At 63.4% G+C, this 27,325-nt stretch overlaps 1 protein-coding gene across 1 annotated transcript in view; it reads left to right on the forward strand.

Annotated features, from left to right (window-relative positions):
- The window catches only part of SND1 (staphylococcal nuclease and tudor domain containing 1), a 130,938-nt gene that overhangs the window by 73,952 nt on the left and 29,661 nt on the right, over positions 1-27,325 (forward strand). Inside the window, exons 13-16 of the mRNA XM_030014964.1 lie at positions 1,264-1,374; positions 6,733-6,805; positions 14,287-14,428; positions 26,736-26,845. Coding sequence (XP_029870824.1) covers positions 1,264-1,374; positions 6,733-6,805; positions 14,287-14,428; positions 26,736-26,845 — 436 coding nt within the window. The remainder of the gene's footprint in view (positions 1-1,263; positions 1,375-6,732; positions 6,806-14,286; positions 14,429-26,735; positions 26,846-27,325) is intronic.

A 27,325-nucleotide genomic window follows, 5' to 3' on the forward strand; every position in this document is an offset into this window, starting at 1 on the left:
GCCGGGCTGGCACCGAGCTGCTGGAGAGGTCTGGACCTGCCAGCACCCTTCGGCGCAGGAGCCCACCGGGCACCTCTTGCAGATTTGCACATCGTTGGGGTGCTGCTGCCTCTCGCCTCCGAGTCACCCCCTTAGTCCACAGGGGACCAGGGCTGGCGTCCCCACAGCTCATCCCTGACAGGGTCACCTTTTGCCATCAGGCTGTGCTCCCCCCCGCTCCCGAGGCGCTGGGGACCCGGGGACGGAGCCTCGCACCCAGTTCTGCCCAGCCCCAAACCTTAACATCCCCCGTCGGGGCAGACGGCGGTGGCGGGGAGCCGCTGGGACGCCGCGGGTGCCACCAGCCCTGCGCTCGCCTCCCCCCGGCACAGCCTCCTGTTCGTGCCCAAAATAGCTGTAGGTGCTTATTCCTGGTTGCTTGGCATTTCGAGCGCTACCTCTGCAGCTGCCTCCTGCTGCAGCTTATTTCCTCGTTTACAAATCCTTTTTTTTTTTTTTCTTTTTTTTCCCCCTGCTCCGAGGCGAGACCTATTTTCAGCTCCCGGTGATGGCTCTGCCCTTCCCCCTCGCCAGGGCAGGGGGTGCTCCCGGGGCTTGCGAATGGATCAGGCCCCCCCTACACATACACGTATACATATATATATATGCTTTTTTTTTTTAAGTAGTGAATTAGCGGTCCATGCCTTGCCTGTGTAATTGGAGGAGAATTACAGATGCGCTCAGCGAAGTAGAATTTATGAATTTGTTTAAAGCAGCAGAGTGTAATGGCAGCCAATTTACCACGCCGCCTCGGCACGTGGCGCCCGTTGGCAGCCGTCCCCCAAGCCCGGCCAGTGCCGACCTCCCCTCTCCGATGAGGGGATGGCAGGGATAAAAACGCAATAGGAAGGTAAAATCGAGGAGGAGGTTCCCATGGCCCGGGGGCACTGACCCCTCTGGTTTTGGGGGGTGGTACAGAGGTTTTGGGGTGCTGCCGGAAGATCCCCCACCGTGGCGGCCCAGATCCGGCACACTCACGCAGGGACCCCTCGGCCATGCCCAGAAGTCCCCGTTAATTGTGACCCGTTGCTCCAAGCACCTTCCCTTGGCCAGTGGCATGAAACGGGGTGGGGGTCTCCTCTTCCACCCCCCGGTGGGTCTGACCCCCTCTGGTGCCAGGGTCTGGTGCGACGCACGGGGTCCGGCTATGGTGGGTGCCGGGACAGATGGTCCCCTCCGCTCCCCCAAGCCGGTGCTGAGCCCCCCCGCACTTCTCTCTTGCAGCAACATCGCCGAAGCGTTGGTGAGCAAGGGCCTGGCCACCGTCATCCGCTACCGGCAAGACGACGACCAAAGATCCTCACACTACGACGAGCTCTTGGCCGCGGAGGCTCGGTGAGTGCCGTGCCAGGGCGGTGCCGCTCCCCCGGCCGCGGGGTGCCCGCGCTGCCTTTCGGGGTGTCCCGCAGGTTGGTGCAGAGCTGCACCGCATCCCCGCGGTGTCCCTTGTCCATCCGTCTGTCCCCGCTGCTCGGGGTCGTCGTCCCGCCCCGCATCCCTCCTGGCTGGGGCGAGCATCCTTTGCCCTCCGCAGGCAGTCCTGGCTCCGTGAGATCTCCAGCCCCCCCCCCCCACCCCAATCCCCCAACAGCCAAAATCGTCCCCAAACAGGACCCGGCTGCCCGTGCCATCCCCACCCCCTGCCGGACCTCGTCCACGCTGCCGGCGCTGCGCCGGTGCCGCAGACGGGCTCGGCATCGGCGCTGGCGGAGAGCCAGGCGCGCCGTGAGTCAGTGGGAAACATCGCGCCGCGCGGCGGGTTCTCCATCTTAATGCCGGAGCTGCCGGGAGGCAGCCGAAGGCAGATAACATTTGCAAAACGCCCGGGAGGTCAGTTGGAGTCTCACGGCCCGTTGCGTACATCGCGTCGGGGTTCAAAGGGCCCCGCTCCGCTTCTCGGGGCGGCGAGCCCGGCAGAACGCTGCCGCAGCCTTCCTGCCCCGGCCTGTCTGCCGGAGAAGTAATTGCATTTAAACCCAGTGACGTCTGAGCCGATCCGAAGGACTCGAGACACATTCTGGCCTCCTGTAATTAGGTTGAGGTTATCGCGGTGAGAAAAATGCGTGTGGATGCGTCCCCGCGCCGCGTCCTCGGCGGAGGCGGCAGAAACGCTGATGCTGCCTTCTCCTCTGCCAGCTGGGAGGAGCGGAAAGGGCTGCGTTTTCTGCCTGACCGGGCAGCCCTGCCAGCTCCGCTGCCTGCCCGCACCGCACGTGCAGGCAGGGATGCACCCGCGCAGGTTGTGTCGGTGCCCGTGGCCGGCCGGCGCTTGTACGCCGCTGGGGTGGGAGGGCAGCACCCTCCTTCCCGAGTCGCTCTCCTGGGGTGCGCGGTCCAGCTGCGCGCGGTCCAGATGTGCACAGTTGACGTTGCATGGTCCGGGCCTGCACGGTCCAGCTGTGCGTGGTCCAGGCACATGTGATCCAGCTGTGCACAGTCCAGGCGTGCACAGCCCAGGCACATGTGATCCAGCAGTGCACAGTCCAGCTGTGCACAGTCCAGCTGTGCACAGTCCAGGCGTGCACAGCGCAGGCATGCACAGTCCAGCTGTGCACAGTCCAGGCGTGCACAGCGCAGGCATGCACAGTCCAGCTGTGCACGGTCCAGGCGTGCACAACCCAGGCACATGTGATCCAGCTGTGCACAGTCCAGCTGTGCACAGTCCAGGCACGCACAGTCCAGGCACGTGTGATCCAGCTGTGCACAGTCCAGGCGTGCATGCCCCAGGCACATGTGATCCAGCTGTGCACAGTCCAGCTGTGCACAGTCCAGCTGTGCACAGTGCAGGCATGCACAGTCCAGCTGTGCACAGTCCAGGCGTGCACAACCCAGGCACATGTGATCCAGCTGTGCACAGTCCAGCTGTGCACAGTCCAGGCGTGCACAGTGCAGGCATGCACAGTCCAGCTGTGCACTGTCCAGGCGTGCACAACCCAGGCACACGTGATCCAGCTGTGCACAGTCCAGCTGTGCACAGTCCAGGCACGCACAGTCCAGGCACGTGTGATCCAGCTGTGCACAGTCCAGGCGTGCATGCCCCAGGCACATGTGATCCAGCTGTGCACAGTCCAGCTGTGCACAGTCCAGGCACGCACAGTCCAGCTGTGCACAGTCCAGCTGTGCACGGTCCAGGCACGCATGGCCCAGGCACATGTGTGATCCAGCTGTGCATGGTCCAGGCATGCACATTCCAGCTGTGCGCAGCCCAGGCATGCACGATCCAGCTGTGCACGGTCCAGCTCCCTGCAGGAGCTGATCACATCATTCAGCCCCACTTGCAGCCCCCTGCACCAGGGCTGGGTCCCTGCCCCACGTCTCCGCACGGAGAGCTGTGCCCGAGCCTTGCCGCTCTGCGGGGAGAAGCCCAACGGCAAGCCCGGAGCTGGCTGCAACCCCGTGTGTCCCCGCGTCCTCGTCCCTCAGCCCGTCCTCCCCGATGGCTGCCTGGGGAAGGGCAATGGGTGCCCCTTTCCTCTCCTGGCTCGGCTCCCCTCCGGCCGAGCTGCCACCCCCGCAGCGGTTCCCCCCGCCATCCGCCACCGCCGCCGTTCTCGTGCCCCCAACGGGCGCTGGCCCGGCTCCGGCTGCACCGGAGGCGGTGGCACGGCTGGGCCCGGCGGGGCGGTGGGATTTCGGCTCCTCCTCGGCAGCAACTTTGGCAGCAGCTGACGGCGCTGTGCCGACAGCCGGGGAGAGCAGCTTTGAGGGGGTTGCGGCGTGGTTTCTGCCAGCCCGCTGTGCAAGACTGTGCTCAGTTTTGCTGCGAGCCTCTCGCTTTTGAGGGGGAAGGTTGATAAATGGGCTCCCGAGCTCCCTTTCCCCCCTCCCAGCCCCGCGTGGCGTGGGATCGGCGGCCGGCAGATTGCTTGGGGCCTCATTGCCGAGCGACGGAGATGTGCCTTTTAGAAAGCGGATGTGCCTGGCATTAAATCAGCATCTCGGAGCGCTCCGGTGTGGGCGAACCTCCAGCCGGGTACTGGGATACCCAGGGCTGGATGTGGCGGATCGAGCCTGCAGCCGCGCTCCCGGCTTGGGGTCGGGGGTTGAGCTCAGATGATCCGAATATTGGGATGCTTGGGTGTCCCTGCTCGCTGCCAGGCGCGGGGCTGCCGTTCGGCCCTAAGAGCTGCCGCCCTTGCCCATGGCGGAGGGGGTTGTGCCGGTGGCAGAGGCGGCCCATCCATGCCATTAGCCGTGGCACACCCCGGTTTGGGGGTTGTGCCGCCTCGGGGCTGGCTGCCTCCATCCCACCGGGCAGAGGAGCTGGTGGCTCCAGAGCGGTGCCAGGGGCAGAAACAGGCTTCTGAGGGGAACAGGAGATTTGGAGCAAGATTGGGGTGCAGGACCTGGAGCTCTGGGTGAAGGGGGGCTTGGAGTGGTTTGGGTGATCGCTGCTTGGGGTTTGCAAAATCCCTTTAACCTGCCCGGCTCTGCAGCAAAGGCTGGAGTCAGATCTCCTCAGACCGAGCTGTCGGTGCCTGCTCCGTGGGGTATTTTAGAAAGGGGCTGATTAGTTTTCCCATCCCACCAGATTTTCCTGGAGCGGCTGTATGCCCTCCCTGCATCCTCCAGCCTTGCTTTCCAGCAAGGGGCTGCGCCAGGACCACACGCCAATGCCGTGCCGCCCCGCCAGCCTGCTGCGGGCAAGGCTGCCTGCTTCAGCCCTGAGCTCTGCCAGCATCCCTGCCTGCCCCAGCCTTGCAGGGCAAGGTGACTTTTCCTACCGACACGGTGCAAGGATGAGCATCCCTGGCAGCCCTTGCTCTGGCGTCCAGCCTGCCGGGTGTTACAGCACTTGTTTAACTTTGTCTTGCTTCTGAACCTGGGGAAAGAGCTGTTTTCCTGAAAAAAAAAGCTATTTCTGGCCAAGCCACTTATCCCTGGGTGCAGTGTTGAGCGGGGAGGGGCATCTCAAAGGAGGGTGAGGGAGAAAGAAGAAATCCTTTTGCTGATTTTAACAGGTTGGCTTCTTCCAGGCAGCTCCTCAAATGATCCAGCTCAGCAAATTGATTGCTGTACAAAGCCTCGGTAGGGGCTTTGAATTTTTCCCCTTGTATTTTTATTATCATCACGGTCCACTCTGAACAAATTCATGCCTCTTGCCTGGGAGCAGCTATTAGGCTTGAAAAATGAGGAACTTTCATTTCCAGCCTGCTGCAGGAGCCTGAGGACCAGCAGCCTGGGCCCTGCCCGTGGGGAAGGGGTGAATTTCGAGGACCGCGGGGCGCAGCAGCTTGTCGCTTGAATTACAGGAGCGTCTCGTGGGGACGAAAGGTGGAGAGAGGAGGTTGAAGTCCTGCTGGCCACCCTCCCGTTTGCAGAGGGACGTCCTTCGGCACTTGGGGACAGGGGACCAACGCTGATAAAGCAGGGCTGGCTTTGCTGGGGAAGTCCCCGGCTCCGGGCATCCTTTGGGATGAGTCAAAGTCTCCGCCTGGCCCAGCTGCAGGCACTGGCAAGCCCGAGCCAGCGGTGCAGCATCCTCTGGGAGATGCAGGGCAGGCGCTTGGTTTCCAGCCCCGCTTGGGCTGCTGGATTCACCACCATGCTGCTGACAGACTAAAAAAAACCCCCAACTCAAAAAACATGGAGCAGTGGGCTCACGAGCAGCCTTGGGAGCTCGCCCCGGCTGTGCCAAGCACGGTCACCCTCGGCACGGCACAGGCAGGGCGGCAGCGGGCAGCAGCTCCCCGCTCGCTTCTGCTCTGTGCCGGTAACACCTGGAAAATAAGCTTGGCCTTTGGAAGCTGGAAAAGGACAAACCTGTCAGGGGAAGGAGCTCTAATGAATGTGTGGTGCCCTTTCACCCACCGTTGCCGGCCTTTGCCGCGCAGGCAGCTCGGCTGAGGGTAGTGCCGCCTCCGCTCCCTCCCACACCCGGCAATAAGCCAGCCTGGCCGTGAACTGCATGAAAACCAAATAAATCTGCCGCCGGGCTGCCGGTGCGGCTGCCCTGGCTGTCCAGCCACCGAGGCGAGAAGCCCGATGCCGGGGCAGCGTGCGCCCCGATTCACCCCGTGCCGCTTGGCTGCGGGTGCACCGCGGGTGCCGGGGATTGAGGACCGGCAGCGCCGCGGTCCCAGGGCTCTGCCGGCGAGCGGTGTCACTAATCCCCTCCACAGCCACGTCCAGAGGTTGCTCCCATGCCGGTGCTGCACCCTCCTCCCCAGGTACAGCCGGCACGGCAGCCGGCATCCAAGCTGGCTCGGCACCGCGCTGCAGAACCAGGTCCGCATCAGGTCTGGGGCACCCACTCATTTTTCAGCCATGAATTGCCTTCCATGTGTGGTATTGCTTCGCTCAGGCTCCTTATCGTCTCTATATTATTTTAACCTGGAAGGAACTTATTTCCATGAGAATTGGAGCCTTCGCCACGTATTTTGCATTTAAAATGCTTCATGTGATTAAGCGCTGAAAGAAACGGGTATTAAATTTTGCATCTTGCTGGGGCACTTGCCTTCCTGTTGATCCCTCCCTTTGTGCGGGGAACAAAGCAATTTTATTTGGTAACGGGGACAAGTGGTCCCTCTGATCAGGTATGTGCTGAGCTCAGGTGAGCCGCCGAAGGCCGGTAATTGGGATTAGCAGGCTAACGAGCCGGCTGGTCTCTCCCTGGGTGGGCGCGGGGGGCAACGCCGGCCCTTCCAGCCGCCGCAGCGGGCGCTGACGGCTCGTGCCACCTCTCTTTTGCAGGGCTATCAAGAACGGCAAAGGGCTGCACAGCAAGAAGGAGGTGCCGATTCACCGAGTGGCCGACATCTCTGGGGTAAGGACCTTGCGGCGCGGGTTGCGGCTGCGCCGGCTATGCCACGTGCGAGGTTGTTTGCCGGGATGGGGCGTGTGGAGCAGAGCCGGAGAGGGGCTGGGTGCCGGCGCTCCCGCACGGCCCGTGGTTCCGCTCATTGCAGATGGGATGTGTGGGAATTCTGCAGGCACGGCCGCTGCCTGCCGGCTCTGCCAGAGGAGCCGGGACACCTGGCTGGGGATGGCACAAGGGAGTATGTCAGCCTGACCTCCTCCTCCTCTGGGGCTGGTGGCCCCCTACGTGCCCCTGCAGAAGCTGTCTGCCACCCGTGATGCACCCCAAAGGGGTGAAATGAGATTTCTCCTGAGGGTTTCTCTTCTCTGGGGGGGCAGCGGGGAGGTCTCACCACATGCCTCGTGCTGTCATCACCCCAAGCATTGGCGATGAAGGGGACCCCATGGTGTCACAGAGTTTCGCCATGCAGGGCTCACGCAGCTGTGCCGGATACGTTCATAAACGGGCAGAGAGGGGCTGTGTCCGTGCCTCCGTCCTGGGTTTGATGCCCCAGCTCTCGAGAAGGTCCTTCACATCCTTGCAGGGACAGAGCTCTGTCCTGGGCACCCCGATTCCTGCCCGCACAAGCCTCCTGCCCTGCTTTTAATTGCTGGGGTCTGCAGTGGTGTCCGCTGCTTGTACGAGATGGAGATTTCTCATCCTCGTGGGGTCCCTGCCCATGCCGGCACCCACTCCCGGGGACACCCCTGCGGCAGAGCTGCCGGCTCCCTGGGGCTCAGCTGCCTTTTAGGCTTTTAAAAAACACGTGCTGGTTCAATTGTCTGCAAAGAGTGAGACGGACCAGCGGCAGTGGGATGCAGGGATGTCCCTGCGCCGAGCCCCCCCGGCCCCACTCCCGGCAGGGTCCTCGCGCCGGGGCCGTGCTGCCGCCGGGATCGTTAGGAGCCCCCGTAACTCAATCAGGGCAGCGAGCAAAAGGGTTGGAGCCGGATGGGAGAGGGAGGGCCCCCGCAAACAAAATTAGGCTAATACATCACGGCTTTTATGAAGATTTGTTAATCTTTTTTAATCTTTAATAGTTTTCTGTAAATTGATCCCGGCCTTAGTTAGCCGCGTGTCAGCAGTTGTGCGGCGTGATGAATGCGGGCGTGCGCCGAGCTGACAGCGGGTGCTTTACCACTGCCAAAATAATTCCGTGTGAATTAGCGTCAGCGCGCTCCTCCCGCTGCCCGGGCACGCGCCAAGATCGGCAAGCACCCATTCCCTGGGTCCCATGGCGTTCGGCACGGCGGGAGGGTGGGCGTCATGATTCCCCGGGCTCTGCTCTTTCTCCCACCCATCGGTCCTGGCTCCCCGGCACCAAACTGGAGTCCGTCCGGTGCTGCGCCGAGACGGGAGGCACGAGCCAGGCAGGGCTGGGGAAATTGGGGTGCCGGTGACCCCAAGAGCAGGACTTGCCGGCGATGCAGGGGCAGTGAGCCACCGGGCAGAGGTGGCTGTGCGTGGCGTGGCACGGTGTCCATCCATTCCCTCGCAGCCATGGCCCCGCAGCCCCCGTGCCGCTGCCAAACCCGCTTGGTGCAATGCGTGGAACAGCAGCGCTCAGCCCCAGCGCCCCGGGATGTGGGTGCCTGTCCAGGCACCGTCGGCACCGGGTGCTGCGGCGGGGTGTCCAGGACCGGTGCTGTGCCATTGCACAGGACCCATGCAGTGGTTTCAGCTGGGGCCGGGCACGAGGAATGGCAGGATGAGGAACAGCAGCTTTCCCGCTCCGCAGCCGGGCAGGATCCGAGGCGGAGGGCTCAGTGCCCCTGCACGCTGCCAGCTGCAGCACCGGTTTGCCCGGCAGAGAGCGAGCGGCATTGCTGCTGAGCTCCATGTCACTCTGGGAAGGGGGCACCGGCGATGGAGTGGCTCGTGTGGCATTGCCCTGGGTCCCTGGGCCGCTGGAGATGTCCCTGTCCCTGGGATCTTCCGCACCCGATGCTCCTGCAATTTTGCCCAGCTGTGCCTGTCAGCCTTCCCCCGCGTGGCATCTCCCCTTGCCGTGGCACTCCGTGGGGAAACGGCGTTGGGAAAACACGGGCTTTGGGGCTGTTTCGCCTTTCAGATTGCAGTGACAGGGCGGACACGGGACCCTCAGTGCCACCCACACCTCGGTCCCCGACCCTGACCCGTGCTGGTGCATCCCATGGGGTGGCTTTGGCGCATCCCCTGCCCATGGATGTCAACCTGTGCTGTCCACCGGCACGGCACCATCACTGTGTCCTTGTCCCTGAGTCATCATCTCTGTCCCCACCCAGTCGAGCTGCCAGTCCCCAGCTTTGCCTTACCCTGCTTCCTCGTTCCCAAGCATCCCAGCTGGCTTGGCGACCAGGATGCAGAAGTCAGGGAATTAGCTCAAACACAGGATTCAGCCCGCTTTTCCCAGCTCCGGCGCAGCCTCCTGTCCTCCTGCCCTAGCTCCTGCTGGGAAATGCCACTTTCCCATGGTTCAGGCCATCCGATGGCTGCTGCCCTGGTGTCCCAGGAGCATCCTGCTCCTCTCCAACACCCCAAGCTCTCCCCAGTCCCATCCCCATCCTCGCCCTGCCCACAGGAAGGCATTCCCTGCCTGCTGGGAGCTGCAAAGGCAAGCAGCCTCCCTTCTCATAGACCTGCGATGCTGCAGGCAAGAAAAATCCGCCCCCCAAAAATAGAGAAAAAGCAAAGAGGGAAGTGCAGCAGCAATACAAATCCACGTTAGCTCGCTTCTCCCATTAGCGTGCTCTCCGGCACGAGAGCACAGGCAAACGCACGGCAGCCCGGCCGCCGGAAAGCCTCCTGTCCTTGTGAAAAGTCCTTGAATAATTTTGCATAATTGGCAGAGCTTCACATAAAAGTGGAGTTAGGATGATTTTTTTTTTTTCCTTGCTGTATTAATGCATAATTTTCCTTCAATTCCCAGCTAATTAAACACTGGCAATGTTAAAATAATAGCAACGGGGGTGATACCACCTGGGCGGGAGGTGCAGGCAGGGAGCAGAGCCGGCAGCACCCCATGGGACGCCCCGGTCTGTTGCGAAGGGGGGAGCCCCAAAAAGGCGTGAGATGGGGGTGCCCGGGGGGGTTGCATCCCCAGAGGTGGTCGGATGAAGTAGGGCGGGTGGGAAGTGCCTCTTTCTTCCCAGGGACAGTGAGAGCAGCCTGAGCTGCCAGCTCGGTGCCAGGGGACAAATCCTGCCAACGCAGAAGGTGGGAGCCAAGGCTCGGCACAGCCAGGATGGGGAAGGGGAGACGCCAGCTCAGTGGAGATCCCCCACTTCTCTTCCCCGGCTGAATTTATCCGGTGAAGCCTCCCAGCCGCCGGCGAGCGCTCCCCCGCATCCAGCAGATCCGAGAGCCTCTGTCACCATGTCCCTGTGCAGGCACGTCCGATGACGTCCCCTCGACGGGATACACCGGGCAAGCTGGGAGCATCCCGACCTGGCACCCACTCCTGCACGCACCCACCGTGGAGCCGGCGCTCTGCCGCGCTCCCGGTGCCGTGGCCCCTCCGGAGGCCGCCGGGCCGGCTCCTGCAGCGGGATCGGTGCGGGTTGGGGGCTGTTTGCCCATCGAGGCTGCTCCTGGGGCAGTTGGGACTTTGCTGTCCCATGCCGAGCCAGAGAAGCGTGGAGAGTGGCCCTGGAGAGCAGATCCAGGGGAAGCAGGTCCGGGAGCTCCTCGTCTCCATCCCCTCCGATCCACAACGCCCGTGTCCGGCTGTCCCCGAGGCACCCGCTGGATCCCTCCCAGAGCTGGGGACTGCGGCGTGGGATGCTCGGCTCATTCCTCCCACCGCAGAAGCCCTGGAGCAGGAGCGGGAGCCGGCCCCGGCGGTGAAGGACGTCTGTGCGTGTCCTTCAGCACGAAGCCAAAAGCTGGACGCAGCGGCACCGCCGACTTGCCTGGGCGGCTGCGAGCTCTCTGCACCAGCAGCCACCCGTCCCTAAGGCCACCGGCCGTGCGGTCACACACGCCTGTGCCGGGCTGGCACGGCGGCTCAGACCTGTGCCGGGGAGCCAGAGCCGCTCCGAGCACTCCCCAAAATTCACTCCCAGAAATCGCTCCCGGTGCCGGCACAGCCATCCCCTCCGTCACCATCTGCTCGCCCCGCTCCATCCCCATCCCGCCGGCTTCTCGGCACCGCAAGCCCCCTGCCCCTTGGCGGGCAATGCCGGGCACGTGCCATCCCAGGGGAACCCAACTGGCTGGGCTCGGGATGGGGCTGCAGCGCGGCGCTCGCCGCTGCTGGGAAGAGATGCAGGAGCTTCTGTGAGGTCTGCACGGGGACAGGGACAGGGACAAGACCGACTCCGTGGCGGCAGACCTGGGATGCGCACGGTGAGTGTCGGTGCTGCCGTCAGAGGAGGACGGCAGGAGGGGAAACGCCTCGGTGGGGGTGAAGGATGCACTTGGGCGTCCCGTATCCCCAGCGTTAAACGCTGCAGACCGGCGTCTGAGCCTGGCCTCTCTCTGCTCCCGCGGTCTCTGTTTCGGTGGGCACCGTCCCCTTGCCATGTGCCACGGGGCGGCCACCAAACACCCTGTGGGGTCTGGGTCAGCCCCGGTGGTGGCTGCGAGGCCGTGCCCATTTCGGGGAGGGTCCAAGGGGTCAGACCCTCAGCGCCTGCATCACGTCCAGCTTTTCCTGGCACCCGCGGTGAGCAGGAGACCTGTGTGCCCACCTGCGTGGTGGATTTGGCATTGCCCACACCCAGGAGCAAGGGCGCTTTGGCAGGCAAGGCAGCAAGAAAGGCACGAAGCAACCCAGAGCATCCTCCCAGCAGCATGGCTCCCCTCTGCCTTAATGCCCAAATACCCAAATAAACCTGCCCTAAGAGGGATGTCGGGGACCGAGTGGAAATCCGTCCCCCCCGTGGCAGCCTGCCGGCACACCTCGCCGTGCAGGAATCGCCGCTCTCCACTTATTATTCCACAGTACCGGTGGGTGCTGGCACGTCTCTGCCCCTCTTGCGGAAGAGCTGCTTTGTGTTGTGCAAATCCCGGTGGATTTTTAAGGTCATTCTCCAGCACGTTCAAGTGCCGCCGCCTCCTTTCAATGCTGATGGCAGCCGGCTCGCAGGGCCGATCTTCGGCACCGAGCTCTTCCTCCCTGCCTCCACCACCCGCTCGGGGCAGCCGGGGAGTTGGGGGGGTTCCCCGATCACCCACTTTTGGGCCGGAGCAGGGAAGCCCACCCCACGGTGGGCTCCTTCCTGCAGCTCTTTTTTTTTTTTTTCCCGTCAGCTAATCAAATCGTGACTGTATAGAGATTACCACTAATTAGTAGCCTTCATTAGCGGCTCCCATTTTAGATTTGCATATGTTAGACCTAAGTGGTTAACGTCGGGTAATGTGGTTTTTCTTTGCGTGCAGATTGCACTTACATGTGTTGTATTAACTTCTTGACTGCACATCTGCTAAAAAAACCTCCCTGGGCGTGTTTTGTGCACGTGGCGGCGAGCGATCCGGCACCAAGCGTGGCAGGGAGCGATGCGGCAGAATTTTGGGGGGTCTTCATCTGCCAGCCATGCCCCGGCTGGGGTTGGAGGGGGGGGTCAGCTTTGCCTGGGACCCCTTCATGGCTGGACGGGGTGGGTTCCTGCAGCGGAGGGAGCCGGGACGTCAGCACGAAGGTGCTGCTGGAGGTCGTGCCGCTGGGTGGGCACGCTGCCGCCCCCGAGCCTCGCGGCATCCCCCGGGCGCCGGGAGAAAGATGCTGAAGCACCGGCGTGGCAGGTGACGGTGTCCTTTCCCATGCCGAAGCCGGAGGACAGCAGCCCTGGCACTTGGGGACCGCTGAGATCGGCGCCCGCTTGATGCGTGGAGCGGCTCCAGGTTGCAGACCGGCAGCACCCGGGGCCACCGCAGCACGGGCCGGCTCCACGCAACCGGCGGCTTCGGGTCACGCGCGTGAGCGAGCGAGCAGCCCCTCGCTGCACCGAAGCGGGTTAAAATGGGGATATGCACAAACACCGGCCCCCTTGCTCTCGCCGTTCTGCCAGCTGCTCGTGCTGCCGGCACCGAACCGATACCTGCCGGAGGTGTGGGCAGAGCTGCAGGCAGAGCTGCAGGCAGAGCTTCGTGCCTCCTGCTCCTTCAGCTCCCGGTGTTTGTGCCGCTGCTCCCCCATCCCCGGAGGGGCACGGGGATTTGCCTCTTCCGCCGCTGCCATCTTACAGCCTGCTCTGGAAGCAGCTCCGTCTCCTCTGCCAGCAGATGCCAGCGCCTTCCCCCTCCCGCCCTGGCTCCCAGCCTCTGCTCCAGAGATTTACAGCCGCCTCCGCTCGCCTGCCTTCCCCGCCTGAGCCCCTTCCCTCCCCACGCCGCTGCCTTTCCGTCGCCGGCGGGTTGCGTTTAATAAAAGTTATTAAGCCCTGCTCCGGCCCCGGCCACGGACCAGCTCCTGCCTCCATCCCTGCTCGGGAGAGCCGGCTCCAGGTCGCACCGAGAGGTGCCTGGTTCTGGCCGTGGCACGCTCCCTTCTCTCCTCTGCAGCTCGTTTTTCTAAATTAAGGCCGGAGCGAGATAAAAAGCCACCTGGCTGCCTTTTATTTTGGGAGCTGCCTTTTTTTTTTTTTTTTTTTTTTGCCTTCCTTCCTTGGGTAAATAAATTGCGAGCTTGCAACACGGAGCCTCTTGCCTCCAGGACAGGCGGCATGCGGAGATGCCGAAGCCGTCCGCCGCACCGGTGGGCCGAGATGGCCGCTGGGGTCTGCGGTTCCCCGGCTGCGCCGTGCAGAGGGGTTTCGGCCCGTTTGGCCGATGGTGGCAGCGGGCCGGTGCTCGGCGTTGGTTCTGCCGGCTCGTAGGTGCTGCACCGGTCCCTTGCAGAGACGGCGATGCTGGCGGCGGTGCCGCTGGCTGGGCGCGCGGGGAGGCACGCACCGCTCTGCGCCGGGGGACCCCGACACCCCCCCTCACCAGCCCCGGCCTCCCGAGCTACTTGGCAGCTCATTAAGTTTTCATTAACGAACGTGCCTGAATTGATGCCTGAATTTATACGCAGCGACTTGCTGCTGGGAAGGGAGCGGGCGGTGTGTGGAGGGGGTTTCCCGGGAAAGGGGAGTCATGGGCTGCTCCGTTATGGAGAGGAGGGATGGGGCAGGATCCGGCCTGCCTGCTCCTGCCTGCTCCTGCCTGCACCCAGGGCAGCCGTCCCTGCGCTGGAGCAGTCGGAGCTTGTGCCCCGGGGCCGTGGGTGCAGGCGTGGGGTGCGCGGTCCATCCCGACCTGGGAGAGGTCGGATCCTTGCCCGCATCCTGCATCCCTTCCCAGCCGGCACGGGGCAGGCGAGGCCGATGTGGGCACCGAGCCCGCGGCAAGGAGCGGCCGCTGCCCCCCCCCGCCAAGGGACTTCGGGGTGCTGGCGGGTCCCCACACATCGAGGGGGGACGGTGGATGCCCCTGGCACACCGCACCCCCCATCCTAACACACACCCCGCCATTTCTCCCTCTCCCAGGACACCCAGAAGGCGAAGCAGTTCCTGCCCTTCCTGCAGCGCGCCGGCCGCTCCGAGGCCGTGGTGGAATACGTCTTCAGCGGCTCCCGGCTGAAGCTTTTCATGCCAAAGGAAACCTGCCTCATCACCTTCCTGCTCGCAGGTGAGCCCACGCCACCTCCGGCCGGGTGCAGGATCGGGCCCCTGCCGGTGCCTGGCTTGACCGGGGCGGGGGGGTGGTCCTTGGAGGGGGTTAACTGAGCTGGGGAGCACTAATTGGAGATGACCAGAGGGTTCAGATACTGCCGGGGGCTGTTGGTGCCACTCCTGCGCTCTCCCCGCACCCCAGCGGGGTCTGGGAAGGATGCTCTCCTCCACCAAAACTGGGGAGCAGGCGGCAAACCCCAGGAGCGGGGCTGTGGGAGCGGGACCCCGGGAACGGGGACGAGCGTGAGCGGCTCGGCTGATGGAGGTGCCAGCGGGCGCTCCGGGTGCTTCACCCCAGGGGCTTGCCCGTGCACCGGGAGGAGGGTGCGCACCCCTCCGTGCACACAGCGGTTGTTTTGGGAGGTCCTACAAAAGCTGAAGAATTCCCCCCGCTAAACCAATCCCACTTGCGGTGTGTAATTCAGCCAAGTCTTCACCTCGGAGCAGAGCGTGGCAGGAGCATTGGGTGTTTGAAGGTGCCACCTTCTAGGCTGGCACCGGGACGGGCAGGCAGGGACCTGTGCCAGGGTGTCCTCCGGCAGAGCGCCGGGATGGGGAAGCCCGTTGCCGGTGAGAGCGGCGGCTCGCGGAGCCTCCGCCGGTGCTGCCGGATCCCTCGATGGGAGAGGATGTGGGGCGGCTCATCTCACTCCCGTTTCTATGGCAATAACCGTGTATAAAGGATGACCCTGAACGCCGATCGTTCACAACTTGGTTATGAAAAATTCAATAAGCATATAAATAGATCTTATATGGGGATAAAAACACCGAGGTTTCCGTAAGCAGCAGCTCTCACCGCTCCCACCAAAGGAATATTTATCCTGGGGGGGAGCGTGGGGGCCGGGATGGAGTCTGGAAGTCTTTGTCCGTCCCTTTGTTCCCGGAGACGGGGATCGGCGCCTGCGCTGGCAAAACCAGCGTGCGGCACAGGAACGGCTACCTGCCCGCGCTGCCTGTGCCCGCTCACCCCGGACCTGCCCTTCGCCGTCCCCCAGGGCCACCGGCACCCAGGCTGGGGAGCGCCGAGGTCTTTGGGGAGCGTGAAGGACCGCGCCAGGTCCCGGTGATGCTCCGGGAGCACGGCTCAAACCGCTGACCCAGGGTGACCGGGAATGACACCACAGTCCCCCCTCGTCCCCCGCCCTCTCTGGCGAGTAAACCCTAGCCCCTTGCGCCCCAGAGCCCTTTCCCATTGCACCCAAAGGTGCAGATCCCTGCCTGTCCCCAGTCTGCCTGAGCTCCGGGTGCCGGCGGACCACTCGGTCCATCTGCCTGCTCCTCATGGTCTGTAGGACGCGGCCAGCCTGGCCAGGGACCCCCAGTCCCACCGGTGACCGTCACCATCACCCTCCAGTGACCAAACCTTCCCAGAGTGATGCTCTCACCCGAGGACAGCCCATCCCCATGGTCGGCCGGAGCACGAGCATCCCCAGCCCCGCTCCAGGCTGGCTCCTGCCGTGTGGGAAGTGTGTCCTAAACCTGTCCTTCTCCGCGTGCTTGTGCATATAAATAGTCACACAGTCTTATTTATAATTAACCATTCTTAAAGTCAGCTGCAAAAGACAGGGAAACGAGACTCCCCCTTGCCTGCGACTGAGACATTAAAATTTTAAGAAGCGATAAAACTCCCACGTGCTTGGGAGGAGGAATTTAGATATATTTAAATATTTCTGGTTTAGAAGGCTGCCGCTGGGTTCGGCCGTGTTTTGTACATGGAAATCTTGCCGGCTCCTCCGAATGCTCCCTGCGAGAGGAGCTGGTGGCAGAGCACCGTCCCGGCAGGTCCGGCATCGTCCCTGGGTCCCGCTGGCACGCTCGGAGATGCTCTCCCCAATTTCGGGTCCTGCGTTTGGCTGTGGCTGGGGTGGGATTTGCTTCGCTCCCGGTGGTTGAGTGGCCATTTCATGGGAGTGGGGAAGGAGCAGTCACCGTTCCCGGTGCTCATGGCAGCGGCCCGGTGTGCCCCATCCTCTTCCTCACCGGCAAGATGCCCACGGCCGATGCTCCGGCTGGGGATGTGCACCCCAGGTCCCACGGGACCTCCACGGGATCGGCAGCGATTAATCCCCTTCCCATGGTGGGATGAACAGATTCCCGCTGTCCCTCTCCAGGGACCGACGGTTAAATACACCCGTCCCTGCCGGTGACGGCAGTTCACGGCGGCTCACGGTGAGTTGGGGAGGCTCTGGCTCGGCCTTTCCGCTTAGTCGGCTAATTTTTAAATTAAAGGGGGGGGGGGGGGGAGGGCGCTGGGGCGGCCTGGAAATGGATGGCTCCGGGGGGAGCGCGCTCGCTGCAAGTTATATTTAATCCCCGTTGCTGTGGAGACCGACTGGCTGTCGCCCGCTCCCCGGGGGCTGATTTTGCTCCGAAAAGTTCCCAAAGTGGTGAATAACTCCCCCAGCCCAGGCTGCCTCGGGTGGCCCCAGGGGTCTCCAGAGCTGTTGGGGGTCCTTGGAGCGACTGGGGACCTGCCGCAGCCAGGGTGCCCGTGGGGTGCAGCGGGCACCGATGGTCTGAGTCACCCCGGCCACCTCCTTTGCCACCTCCGCGCTGCCCTTCGCCAGACAGCTCAATTAGAGCGTTAGAAATAACGAGTAGGCCGATCATCGCCTGTTGCAAAGCTTGGGCCGTGCCCCAGAGCGAAGATTTTGGGGTGTCTGGTGCCGTGGGACCAGTGTGCCCGTGGGCAGCCGCAGCCCTCCAGGAAATGCAGCTGCATGCCTTTGCAGCAGCCTCTGCATCTCCTGGGGTGTCCTGCATCGCACAGGAGCATCCTGCGTTGCACGGGAGTATCGTGCATCACACAGGAGCATCCCATGTTGCACAGGAGCATCCCATGTTGCACAGGGTCATCTTGTATTGCACAGGAGCATCCTGCACTGCACAGGATCATCCCACGTTCCACAGGACCATCCTGTGTTCATAGGATCATCTTGCATTGCTCAGGAGCATGCTGCATTGCACAGGACCACCCTGATTTGCACATCCCACTGCTGTGGCGTGCTGAGGTGGGCTAATGGTGCTGCTGGAGACACTTCTCGGGTGCTGGAGCAAATTGTCCTGGTCCCCTTAGCACTGGGGGAGTACGCAGCTCCTGCTTTCCCCCAGCTTTTCTCCAGGGAGACCTTCCCCAGCTGAGGCTCTCTAATCAAGCTGTAGACATTAATTACAGGCTAAAAAGGCAGGTAACATGCCAATTAGCATAGAAGATGACGCGCCCCTTCTGTCTTCCCCCACTGCAGACCCCGCACATCTGCCAGTGTGGGTATTCCTGGGAATTGGCTGGATTCCTCCCTTCATCCTGACGGCAGTGCCGGCAGCCGGCGTGGCCGATGCTGGCGAGCTCGGTGCATCAGCCCCGTCCCCTCCTCGGCCGGGCAGGCCGGGTGATTCGCCCCCAGTTGCTCCGGCTGGTGGCAAACCTCGAAGCAAGAGCCTGGCATCCTGCGGGTGCAGCCCCGGGGGGGTCGGGGTGGCCCCTTCCCCTGGGGTGTGTGGTCACCGGGGATGGAGGTTTTGGCGTAGCCCTGAGCCCAGGAGGGCTGTGCAGGCAGGGCTGTGCAGGCAGGGCTGTGCAGGCAGGGCAGGGCTGGCATTGCACCCTGCCGGAGTGGAAACCTGGCGGCAACGGCGCGGTGGGAACCGGTGAGGGTAGGGATGGCGTGGGAATGGTGCCGAATTCCCCGGCTCTCCTCGCTGGGAGCCAGCACCTCATGGTTTTGCCCTGCCTGCTGTGTTTTCCCTTTCCCTTTCATCTATTAATTGGAGTGTTGATCATGCTGGCAATTTGAATAACTTCCCAGACCCTGCTGCCACCTTTCCCGGCTGCCCTGGCACGCCGTGCCGGGTGGTGTGGGCAGAGGGACTCGCACACCGCGGCAAGGACGGTGGGTGCCCACCTGGGCGAAGCCCTTTGGCGACAGGGCCGGCATGCCGCGCACCGCCGCGGCACGCCAGCCCGGTGGCTGGCACAGACGGGCGCTTTCGGGATCCAGCCCACATCCTCGGCCACCCCCGTGGCTCTCCGGAAAGCGGCGGGGGAGCTGCCGGTGTGTACCGGTGTGCCGTGCCCTCCACCGTGCCCGCGGGAGCTGCCGGGGAGCGGGACGGCGGGGCTGGCACCTCTCCCAGCTCACGGCGCTGGAAAATTAAACTTTTACCCTGAGTAAGGCAAACTTGGTTATTGAAGCAGCTCTACCTCTAATGAGCCCCACGCAGCCCTGATCAATTATTCAGTGAAACAGCTAATGAAAGGTTAGGCGGCTGGGGGGGCTCTGGGACTCCCCAGACCTCAGTTTTCGGTGGCGGGGGGGTCACTGCGGTGAACTGCTGGCTGCACCAGGAGGGCAAAACGGTGGTGAGAGGAGAGGGGAGAAGAGGGGGGTCCTGCTGGGGGGGACCCCGCATGCACCAAGCTGAGCTTACAGGCAGAGCAGCCGGGTTGTCCCCCACCTCTGAGCGTCAGCACACCGGGGGGGGGGTCCCAGTCCTGCCACGGTGGAGCCTGCATCTGGTTGAGCCCCGCTCCGTGGTCCTGCTCCATGGGGGTCCCTGCTCTAGGGGGGGGTCCCTGCTCTATGGTCCTGCTCTGGGGGGGGTCCCTGCTCTGTGGTCCTGCTCCGGGGGGGGGTCCCTGCTCTGTGGATGAGGCCATCATCCTCCATGGGGCTGCCAGCACATGCCCCAAGCCTCCAAACCGCCTCCCAGCCTCTGCTCGCTCCCAGCAACTGGATTTTGGGGTGGCCTCTTGGGTCCCCCCAGCTCCCCATCCACCATTAACTCTGATGCAGTACCCGTGTCCCAGGGGGCTGAGGGCTCCCACCCCACCCTCGGCATCCCCCCCGGCTCTGCACCCACCCTGGGACACCCACTGCAAGTGCTGGTGCGGGCCCGTGACAGCGCAGGGGGTCCCAGCGTGGGGGGGGTCCCAGCGTGGGGGGTCCCAGCGTGGATGAGGCACCTTCGTCCCCCCACAGCATCTTGCCTCGCCGGCACATTTCGTCCTCCCCGGGCGCATCGTCCCACGGTCCCTTGGCTCGCTTGGTTTTGTGGGGCAGGTGGGGACCTGCTGGGGGGGGGGGGATCCTGCGCTGCGCCCCGCAGGGACGTTGCTCCTCAGCTAATTGATTAATTGCCAAATTGCATCATATAAAATAATGCGGGCGGATGCTGGGAGGTAGCGGTGGGTCCATGGCACGGCGAGCTGCGGGGCAGCGGTGGCTGGTGGCAGCGAGCCTGGTTTGGGCTTCAGGGCTGGGCAAGGTTGTACCCTCTGTACACACACACGCTCTTCGATTTTTTCCTACTTTTTTTCTGGTTCTTCCAGCTGGTGCTGTTCCCGGGAGCTGCTCTTGGTGATCCCGAACAGAGCAGCACCGCGGCGGCCAGTGCGGCGCTTGGCTGGTGCTCCCCAGCCCCCCCCTGCCTGCTCTGCGCGGTGCCATCGCCCATCGCTTAGAACCAGAAATATGATAAATATCTGCATTTCATCAATGCCTTCCTTTTTTTTATATATATCAAATGCAAATGAGCATCATAAAGAGAAGACAGGTCCCTTGTAAATGTGACTTCAGGGATGCTCTCAAGGGAGCCTCATCCCGTCTTTCCAGCTAAAATATATACGTTTGAGTGCTATAAATATGTGCAAATAGAGAGGCGCTAATTTAATCCCGGGTTCTGCTTTCCCGGCGAGACTCTGCAGCCTGACGCCTTCTTGGTGCGGGGGCCGGTGGCAGCGTTAGCAGAATCTGGCCCCGGGGGAGAGCGAGGGGCGAGGGGGGGCCATGCTGCACCCCCGGCGCTGTTGGGGTATGGGTTCCACGTGGCCCCAGGGGTTGGGTGCCCCTAAATCTTGCAGAGGAGATAGCGGAGCTGCGTATTTATGAGGTGGGGCTGGAGATAATGGCATTTATCTGTGTGTGCCTGCGAGGAGGCTGATGTATATCGGCGTATACGAGCATCTCCCTGGGGAGCGGCTGTAACTCACCGCCGCTTCGGCAGCTGGGGGTGAGGAGGCGAGATCGGCCGCCGCCGTGGGAAGGGGCTGCCCGTGTCCGGCAGCCCATGAGGAGGGGATGCCATGAGAAGTCGTGCAGCCCCGGGGTGCCGAGTCGGGGCATATATCTGCTTTTGGGGGAAAAGGAGGTGAAAACGACATTTCTGCCTGAGTTGCAGGGCATAGCTGCAGCCCCCTGAGGTTGTGCCCGCTCCAGTCAGTGCCCCTACCCCGCAGCCCACCCCACAGTGGGTGAGAGACCTTTCCAGCCTGAGTTATCCTGTGATGCCTCGGCTTTTGGGAACCAATGTATTTTTAACGTGATTTTTTTGTTTTGCCTCATTTTCTCAGCCCGGCTGCTTGCAGTGGGGTTGCAGCCTCGCTGACCGCCCAGGCTGCCGCCGGAGCCGGGTTCAGTCCCATGGGAGCAGCCGGGCATGCCAGGGGTGTTCTCCTCCCCGCCTGCTGCTGGTGGCAGAGAGGATGCTGTGCAGGCAGCGATGCCTCTCGGTCCCCAGGGCCGGTACCATCCGTCACGGCTGAGCTCGACGAGGACGGTGTCACAGCAGCCTGGTTTGTCCCACTGCAGGAGACAGCAGGGTGGCACCATTGGGGAGGCCCTTCTCCCCGTGGGGGCACGTCCCGGAGATGTGGGGGTCTGCTCGGGTCTCCGGGCAATGCTGCGTGGCCGTGGGGCAGAGGATCCCCGCCGGCGGGGGATGCGGATGTGCAGTGTCGGGATGCGGTGACCCCAAATGACGCAGATGCAGTGTCGGGACACGTTGTCCCTAAATAGTGCCGGTACGGTGTCAGGGTGCGGTGACCCCAAATGCCGTAAGTCCCTCCGTCCCAGCCCCTGGGTGCACGGGGCTGCCATGAGCAGAGCATCGCCGCCGGCTGCTGCACCCCTCCGCCGGGGCCGCGGGCGGGGGGTCCCTCGGCAGCCCCCCGCTCCGGGCTGCCTTAGCAGGAGCCGGCGCGGTTCGGCAGCGCCCGGCCACCTCCCGCCTCCCCGGTGCCGTCTGTTTCCCTGTTCCCGACAGCCTCTATTTCGGTAGGGACTAGTGTTAAAAATACGCTGCGCTCCCACACGGGCTCTGCGGCAGCAGCCAAGTTGCCATCACGACTCGGAGGCCGGCCGCGTGCCTGCCAGCGCCGGGGATGCTGCCCGCGGGAAGAGGCAACGGATGCCTGCCGGCGGCCGGGGAAGGAGGGGACGGCAGCGGCAGCCCCCCCCCCGGCATCACCGCCGGCCCCCAGCTGGGCTCCCCTGGGGACGGGCAGCATCGTCCTGCCCGGTGCTGCCGGTCGCAACGGCAGGATCGGGCCCGAAGATTTTGGGCCGCCCGCTCGGGGTCCGGTGCCGCGGCAGCGACTCGCATCCTGCCGGCTGCCGGCCACGGCATGGCCGCCGGGATCTGGTGCGGGTCCTCGGCATTCAGGTCTCGCTCCAGTGTGCTGGCCGCAGTTATCGGGTGGCTTTGTTCTGGTGACTGATGCTACCGCCCGGCTCCTCTCCTCCCTTCGGCTCGCCTCCTCTATTTATCCCAAAGTCCGTAAATCCTCCCAGAGATCAGTCTTTGGCATTCAGCACCGGCACAAGCGCTCCCGGACAGGCAAACCTCGCGTGGTGCCATGCCTGCTCCCCGTCTCACCGTGCCGGTCGCGGTTATGGCACAGCAAAGGGAGAAAAAAGCTGTTCAGGGCCCAGAAATCAGGGCTGGAAAAACCCCCGCTCCGGGGGTGATGGGAAGTCAGTGGTAAATCTGGGAGATTTTCCTTGCAGAAATTTGAGAGAGGTTTTTTTTATGAGTTCCTCGAGGGAGGGGAGAGGGGGGCCGTGCTGGTGCTGTGCCGTGCCATGCGCGGTGATTGCCCCTGGCTTCTGGGGTTACCCGGTGAGGCTGTGAAGCCAGTGAGATTAAATGTTTATTAGCAGCTTCGTGTCTGTGCCAGGGAGGCCTGGCCCCTCCGTCCTCCCCTGCGGTTTATCCATGGACAATCAGTGCTCTCATGTATATATATATACATATATATATATATATATATATCCCTGGCTGGGGGATACCCCGGAATGCCCCAGGATGCTGCAGGAAGCCCTGGGATGCCCCAGGATGCCCCAGGATGCTGTGGAATGCTTGCCCCCAGCCCTCGACCTCCATCCCTGCAGGGATGGGGCCAGGGTCGGAGCATCCTCCGGAGCCCCGGCAGCCGCTTCCTCCTGGTCTCGCTGCTCGACAAAAGCGTTCAGCAAAAGTGATTTGTAGCGGAGTTCTTTTGAGACCCCAGGGGGGGAGCGGTGGCAGCCGCACGCTGCAGCATTTTAAACCGCATCCCTCATCTGCGCAGGTTAATACATTACAGCTTCCCAGGAAGAGCAGCAGACCCGCGGCTTTGGGTTTAGTTATTTTTTTTTTAAAGTGCTTGGTAACTTTGCTGGGCTTGCTTAGCTCCCAGTGAGTGCCAGCGGCCCCCTCCCCTTGCCGTACGGCAGCCGGCGTGTTTCTGGGGCTGAGCACACTCATCCCATCCTTTTTAGGTTTTCCTTTTCCAAAAGCAGGCTTCGCTCGTGTGGGTTTAGGAGGTGTCAGAGGCAGAGAGAGGATCCGGGGTGGCATCCTGAGCCGCTGCGCAATCTGTCCCAGGTCGGAGTATTTGTGTGCCGGCACCCCCGGGGCCGGCAGCCCTTCACCACGCTGTAAAAACACTGTGCTTTGCTTTTTTATTTTATTTAAGGACTTGGACACTTCCTCAGCTATTTCTTCAAATTATTTTCTTTAGAACAAAATTGCCGTCGTGGTGCATAAGCCCTTGCGGCGGCTCCCTTCCCCCAGCCCCTGCTCTCTCCGCGGAGGAGGAGGAAGAGGAGGAGGAAGGGAAGACACGCTCTTGGCAGCTCTGGCTCCTCATTTCCATCCTCCCGGCGTGGCGCTGGAGGATGCTCCTTGCCGGAGACGCCGGCAGCGCGTTTGCACGGGATCCGTGCCGTGGCTGGGATGCGTGCCGTGGCCTCGCCGCAGCACTGGCGGCGCCGTGCCGGAGCCGTGCCCGCCTGGCCAGCGTGCCGGGAGGAGGAAGGGATACCTCTCTCTGCTCCTTCCTCCCACTCACAACTGGGATCCGTCTCTCAGCACGGTGCAGCCGGTGCTGGGCCAGTTTGGGGTCCAGGAGCCGGGGGGCTGCCACCAAAAGCCTGTCCCCCCCTCCCCTGCCTGCAGCCCCCGGGCTGGAGGGGGGTCCCCTCTCCCTAGGGACCTGCCTGGGGTCCCCCCGGCTGCACCACGGGAGGGTCTGGGTGCTCCTGGGGTGGTCGTGGGTGGGGGCAGCCTCCCAGCTCTCCGGTCACAGCACGGTTCGTTACCAGGCTGCCGGTTTCCAGCTCGTTAACGAAGCTCCCTGGATTGCCCGCTCTCCCCGTCCCACTTTTTGCCACTTTTCCAGAAATCTTCCTTTCCTGCCCCATTTTTTCGGGGCAGAGGATGTCAATGCCACCGAGGCTGGGGGCAGGGGCACGGGCAGGGACCCTGGAGTCCCCTCACCCAGGGGGGACCTGGCTGGGTGGGATGCAGGCAGGGCTGGGGGCTGGCAGCTGCCTGCCCTGTCACAGCAGCAAAACTCCTGCCAGATTCCCTGGAAATGTTTTGCTTCCCTCGGAGACAGTGCGGAGGAGGGGAGGTGGAAAAGGAGGAGAAAAGGGTTTTTTGCCTGACACCAGCACTGGGCTCTGTAGTGGCAGTGATGGCGATAGCGGGAGGCAGCAGGGGGCGGGTTTGGGTGGGGGGGACAGGGACAGGGATGGGACAGGGATGGGGATTGGGATGAGGATTGGAATGCGACAGGCTTGGGAGTACAACAGGGACAGGGATGGGGATGGGGACGTGATGGGGATGGGGACAGGGATGGGGACAGGGACATGTCCTCCTGGATTGCAGCCTGGCTTCTGCACCCCCAGCCAGGCTGCAGTGGGACCACCTCGGTGGGGTCCCGCGGGAACTGGGGCAGAGCCGGGGTCGGGGGGGCAGCGGGGCAGCATCCCAATGCACTGAAGCAGGGCTGGGGACCCTGCTGAACCCCACAGCAGGGTTGGGGACCCCGAAAGTCCCAGCTGGGGTGGCCGTGCCTCTCCCAGGAGCGATGCAGTGGGGAGAGCCTCAGGGCGAGCCGGGGGTCCCGCAGCCTCCCTCCCCTATAGCCCCCCCACCCCCTGCCACTGCCCCCAGTGCAGGGGTTTTATTTCAAGTGATGCAAATCACCCGTTTTAATTGTGAGCTGAATTGTCAGGCAGGGAGCCGTGATTTCACCGAGTGCTCCTCATCCTCCGTGCCTATGCCAAGTGGTGAGCCTGCCCCAGTTCCCCATCTCGGGGGGTTTGGGGAGGGGGGGGCATGGGGTTCCCTCCACCTGCGTTGGGCACTGCTGGAGGACAACTCAGCACTGCAGTAATGTGCGAAACCAGCACTTCGGAAATTATTATTTAATTGCTTAAGCGAAAGCCTGGTCTCCCTTCCCGGGTTTGGTGCTGCGGCCCCGTGTGATGCTGGTGGTGCGGTGCCAGCGGTGCGGTGAGATGCCGGCGGTGCGGACATCACCACAAGCTTTCCTGGAGTGACTGTGGGTGTTCCCGGCCGGAGCAGGGCAGCATTTTATCCCTGCCACCTCTGCGGGTGCTGACCCGGTGGGCACCGAGCTGTGCTGCCGTTCTGGCAAGCCGGTGAGTGCCACTGCTCCAAGCACCCCGGTGCCCAAAGCAGCCCCCGGGTCCCTGGCACAGCCGGGGGTCCGCATGCCGCCGGACCTCAGAAACCCCTCAGCCACCGGTAATGTGTATGCTGGGGTCACCCACAAAGTGCTCGGCAGCCGCTGTCCCCGCGGGCTCCCTGGCAAGGTCAGGGCTGCCATCCTCATCCTCATCAGCACGCGGCCGGTGGGGAGCCCGGCTGCAGCGTCCCCGGTTGATGGCAGGGCCGGCGAGGTCCCCGATTCCCTTTGCCATCAGCTGTGCCGCGAGCGCCGGGCTGAGCCTCGCGGTGAGTTTTCCCTCCCACCTCCCTCGCCGAGACGTGAGAATTGCTGCTCCGTCACAGACCGAGCGCTCAGGCAGCCGCTCAGTGTAATTCCCGGCACTTCATTAATAACGAATTATGTAAAATAAAATTAATAATGCAGGACTTCCCAGTTTAATAATCTGTGCCACCGCCGGTGCTGGCAGCACTTTGCCAAAGGGGAGCCTGGGGTGGTTATCCCGGTTTGCAGGTGGGGAAACTGAGTCAGAGAGAGAGGGGGTCCGGACGTGGGGGTCTGGCTGTGGTCCAGTGTGACCACCACAGTGCTCAGCCTCCTTCCCTCCTGTTTTTTTTTAAGTGTTTTAATTTTTAGTCATGTTTTACAGGGCTGGGGGGAGGGCTGGGCCTTGACCTGCCTCCGTGGCTGTAATGATACGGCAGAATTAATACCTGCTTATCAGGGGCTCTCGGTCAGAGTTATCGGCACAGGCGGCTAGTACGGTTAATAAGAGCAGCCCGGAACCATGCACGGCTGCTAAAGCAGCTCGGGGTCCTGCCAGGTCCCCCCGCGGCAGCTCCCCGTGGTGCGGTGCGGCGCTGCTCTGCCGGGGACATTGCACGGGGGCACCTTGCATGGGGGGGATTTTGCGCAGCTGGTGCCTCCGTTGCTGCAGGGTCTGTACCACGGTGGGGGTTAATGGTTTCTGCACGGTCCGAGGAGCCTGGGGCTCCCCGTGGCATGGCGCGGGGGGGGGTGTCGCACCCCACCTGCACCCTGGGGTCCCCAAAAACCCCTGGCGAGGCCGGCTGCAGCAGGGAGAGACCCAGGCGAGGCAGCTCCTCTGGCAGGGTGGGTGGTTTGGGGACAGGGACAGGGACAGGGGGTCCTCCCTGCCCCCAGCCTGGGACGGAGCAGGGAGCCCTCCCCAGGGAAGCTTGTCCCTGTGTCCCCATCCCTTCTGGTTCTTTCCCTGCTCGTCCCCATGTCCCCATCCCTTCTGGCTCTTTTCCCTGCTCATCCCCATATCCCCATCCCTGCTGGCCCCAGGGCTCTCCCAGGCTCTCCCTGCCCCAGTGCCAGGGAATTGCCAGCACGTGGACCCTCCCGTGTCCCAGGAGCCGGTCACGTCCCACCTGGGCTCCGGTGGCCCCTTTCCTCCCCAAAACATTTTTTTCAGGTGACGTCCCCAGCAACGGCACGCGGTCGCCCACTGGCTTCCTCCAAGCGCCTCACTCTCCTCTTCCTCCTCTTCCTCCCGCAGGCATCGAGTGTCCCCGGGGAGCCAGGAACCTGCCGGGGCTGGTCCAGGAGGGCGAGCCCTTCAGCGAGGAGGCCACGCACTTCACCAAGGAGCTGGTGCTGCAGCGAGAGGTAGGGGATGCTCGGCGGCGTGGGGGCCGGGGGGCTGCGGCACGCCGGCGGGGTGCTGGCGCGGGAGGGGTTGGCGATGCCCGTGGGGCGCGGATCTCGCCGAAGGGCTGCGAGCCGAGGCAAAGCTGCTGAGCCGCAGCCGCCTCATCCCCGGTCTCCGCAAGCGGTTTGGTGCTCCGGGAAAAGCCGCGCGGACCCGGTTCATGGCGCCGGCAAAGCCTCCTGCGGTGCTGGGGCCGGATTTGGCCCCGTTCTCCTCTCTGAGGCTCTTGTGTTGGCGCGTCGTGGTTTCGCCGCGGTGCCGGGGCCGGATCTGGATCCTGGCAATGCCCTGGCGTGCAGGGCTCTGAGCTGGGGCCGTGCAGCTGGCTGTGCCGGGGGGGCTGCCGGGGCAGGGCAGTGCCCGTGGGACCCCCGTGCCCGCAGCTCCGGCACTGCGCGGGGGCTGCGCCGCTGCCGCGGCAGGTGGGAGCCGTGTGC

The sequence above is a fragment of the Aquila chrysaetos genome, chromosome 5 (assembly GCF_900496995.4).
Source record: "Aquila chrysaetos chrysaetos chromosome 5, bAquChr1.4, whole genome shotgun sequence".
Classification (NCBI taxonomy): domain Eukaryota; kingdom Metazoa; phylum Chordata; class Aves; order Accipitriformes; family Accipitridae; genus Aquila; species Aquila chrysaetos.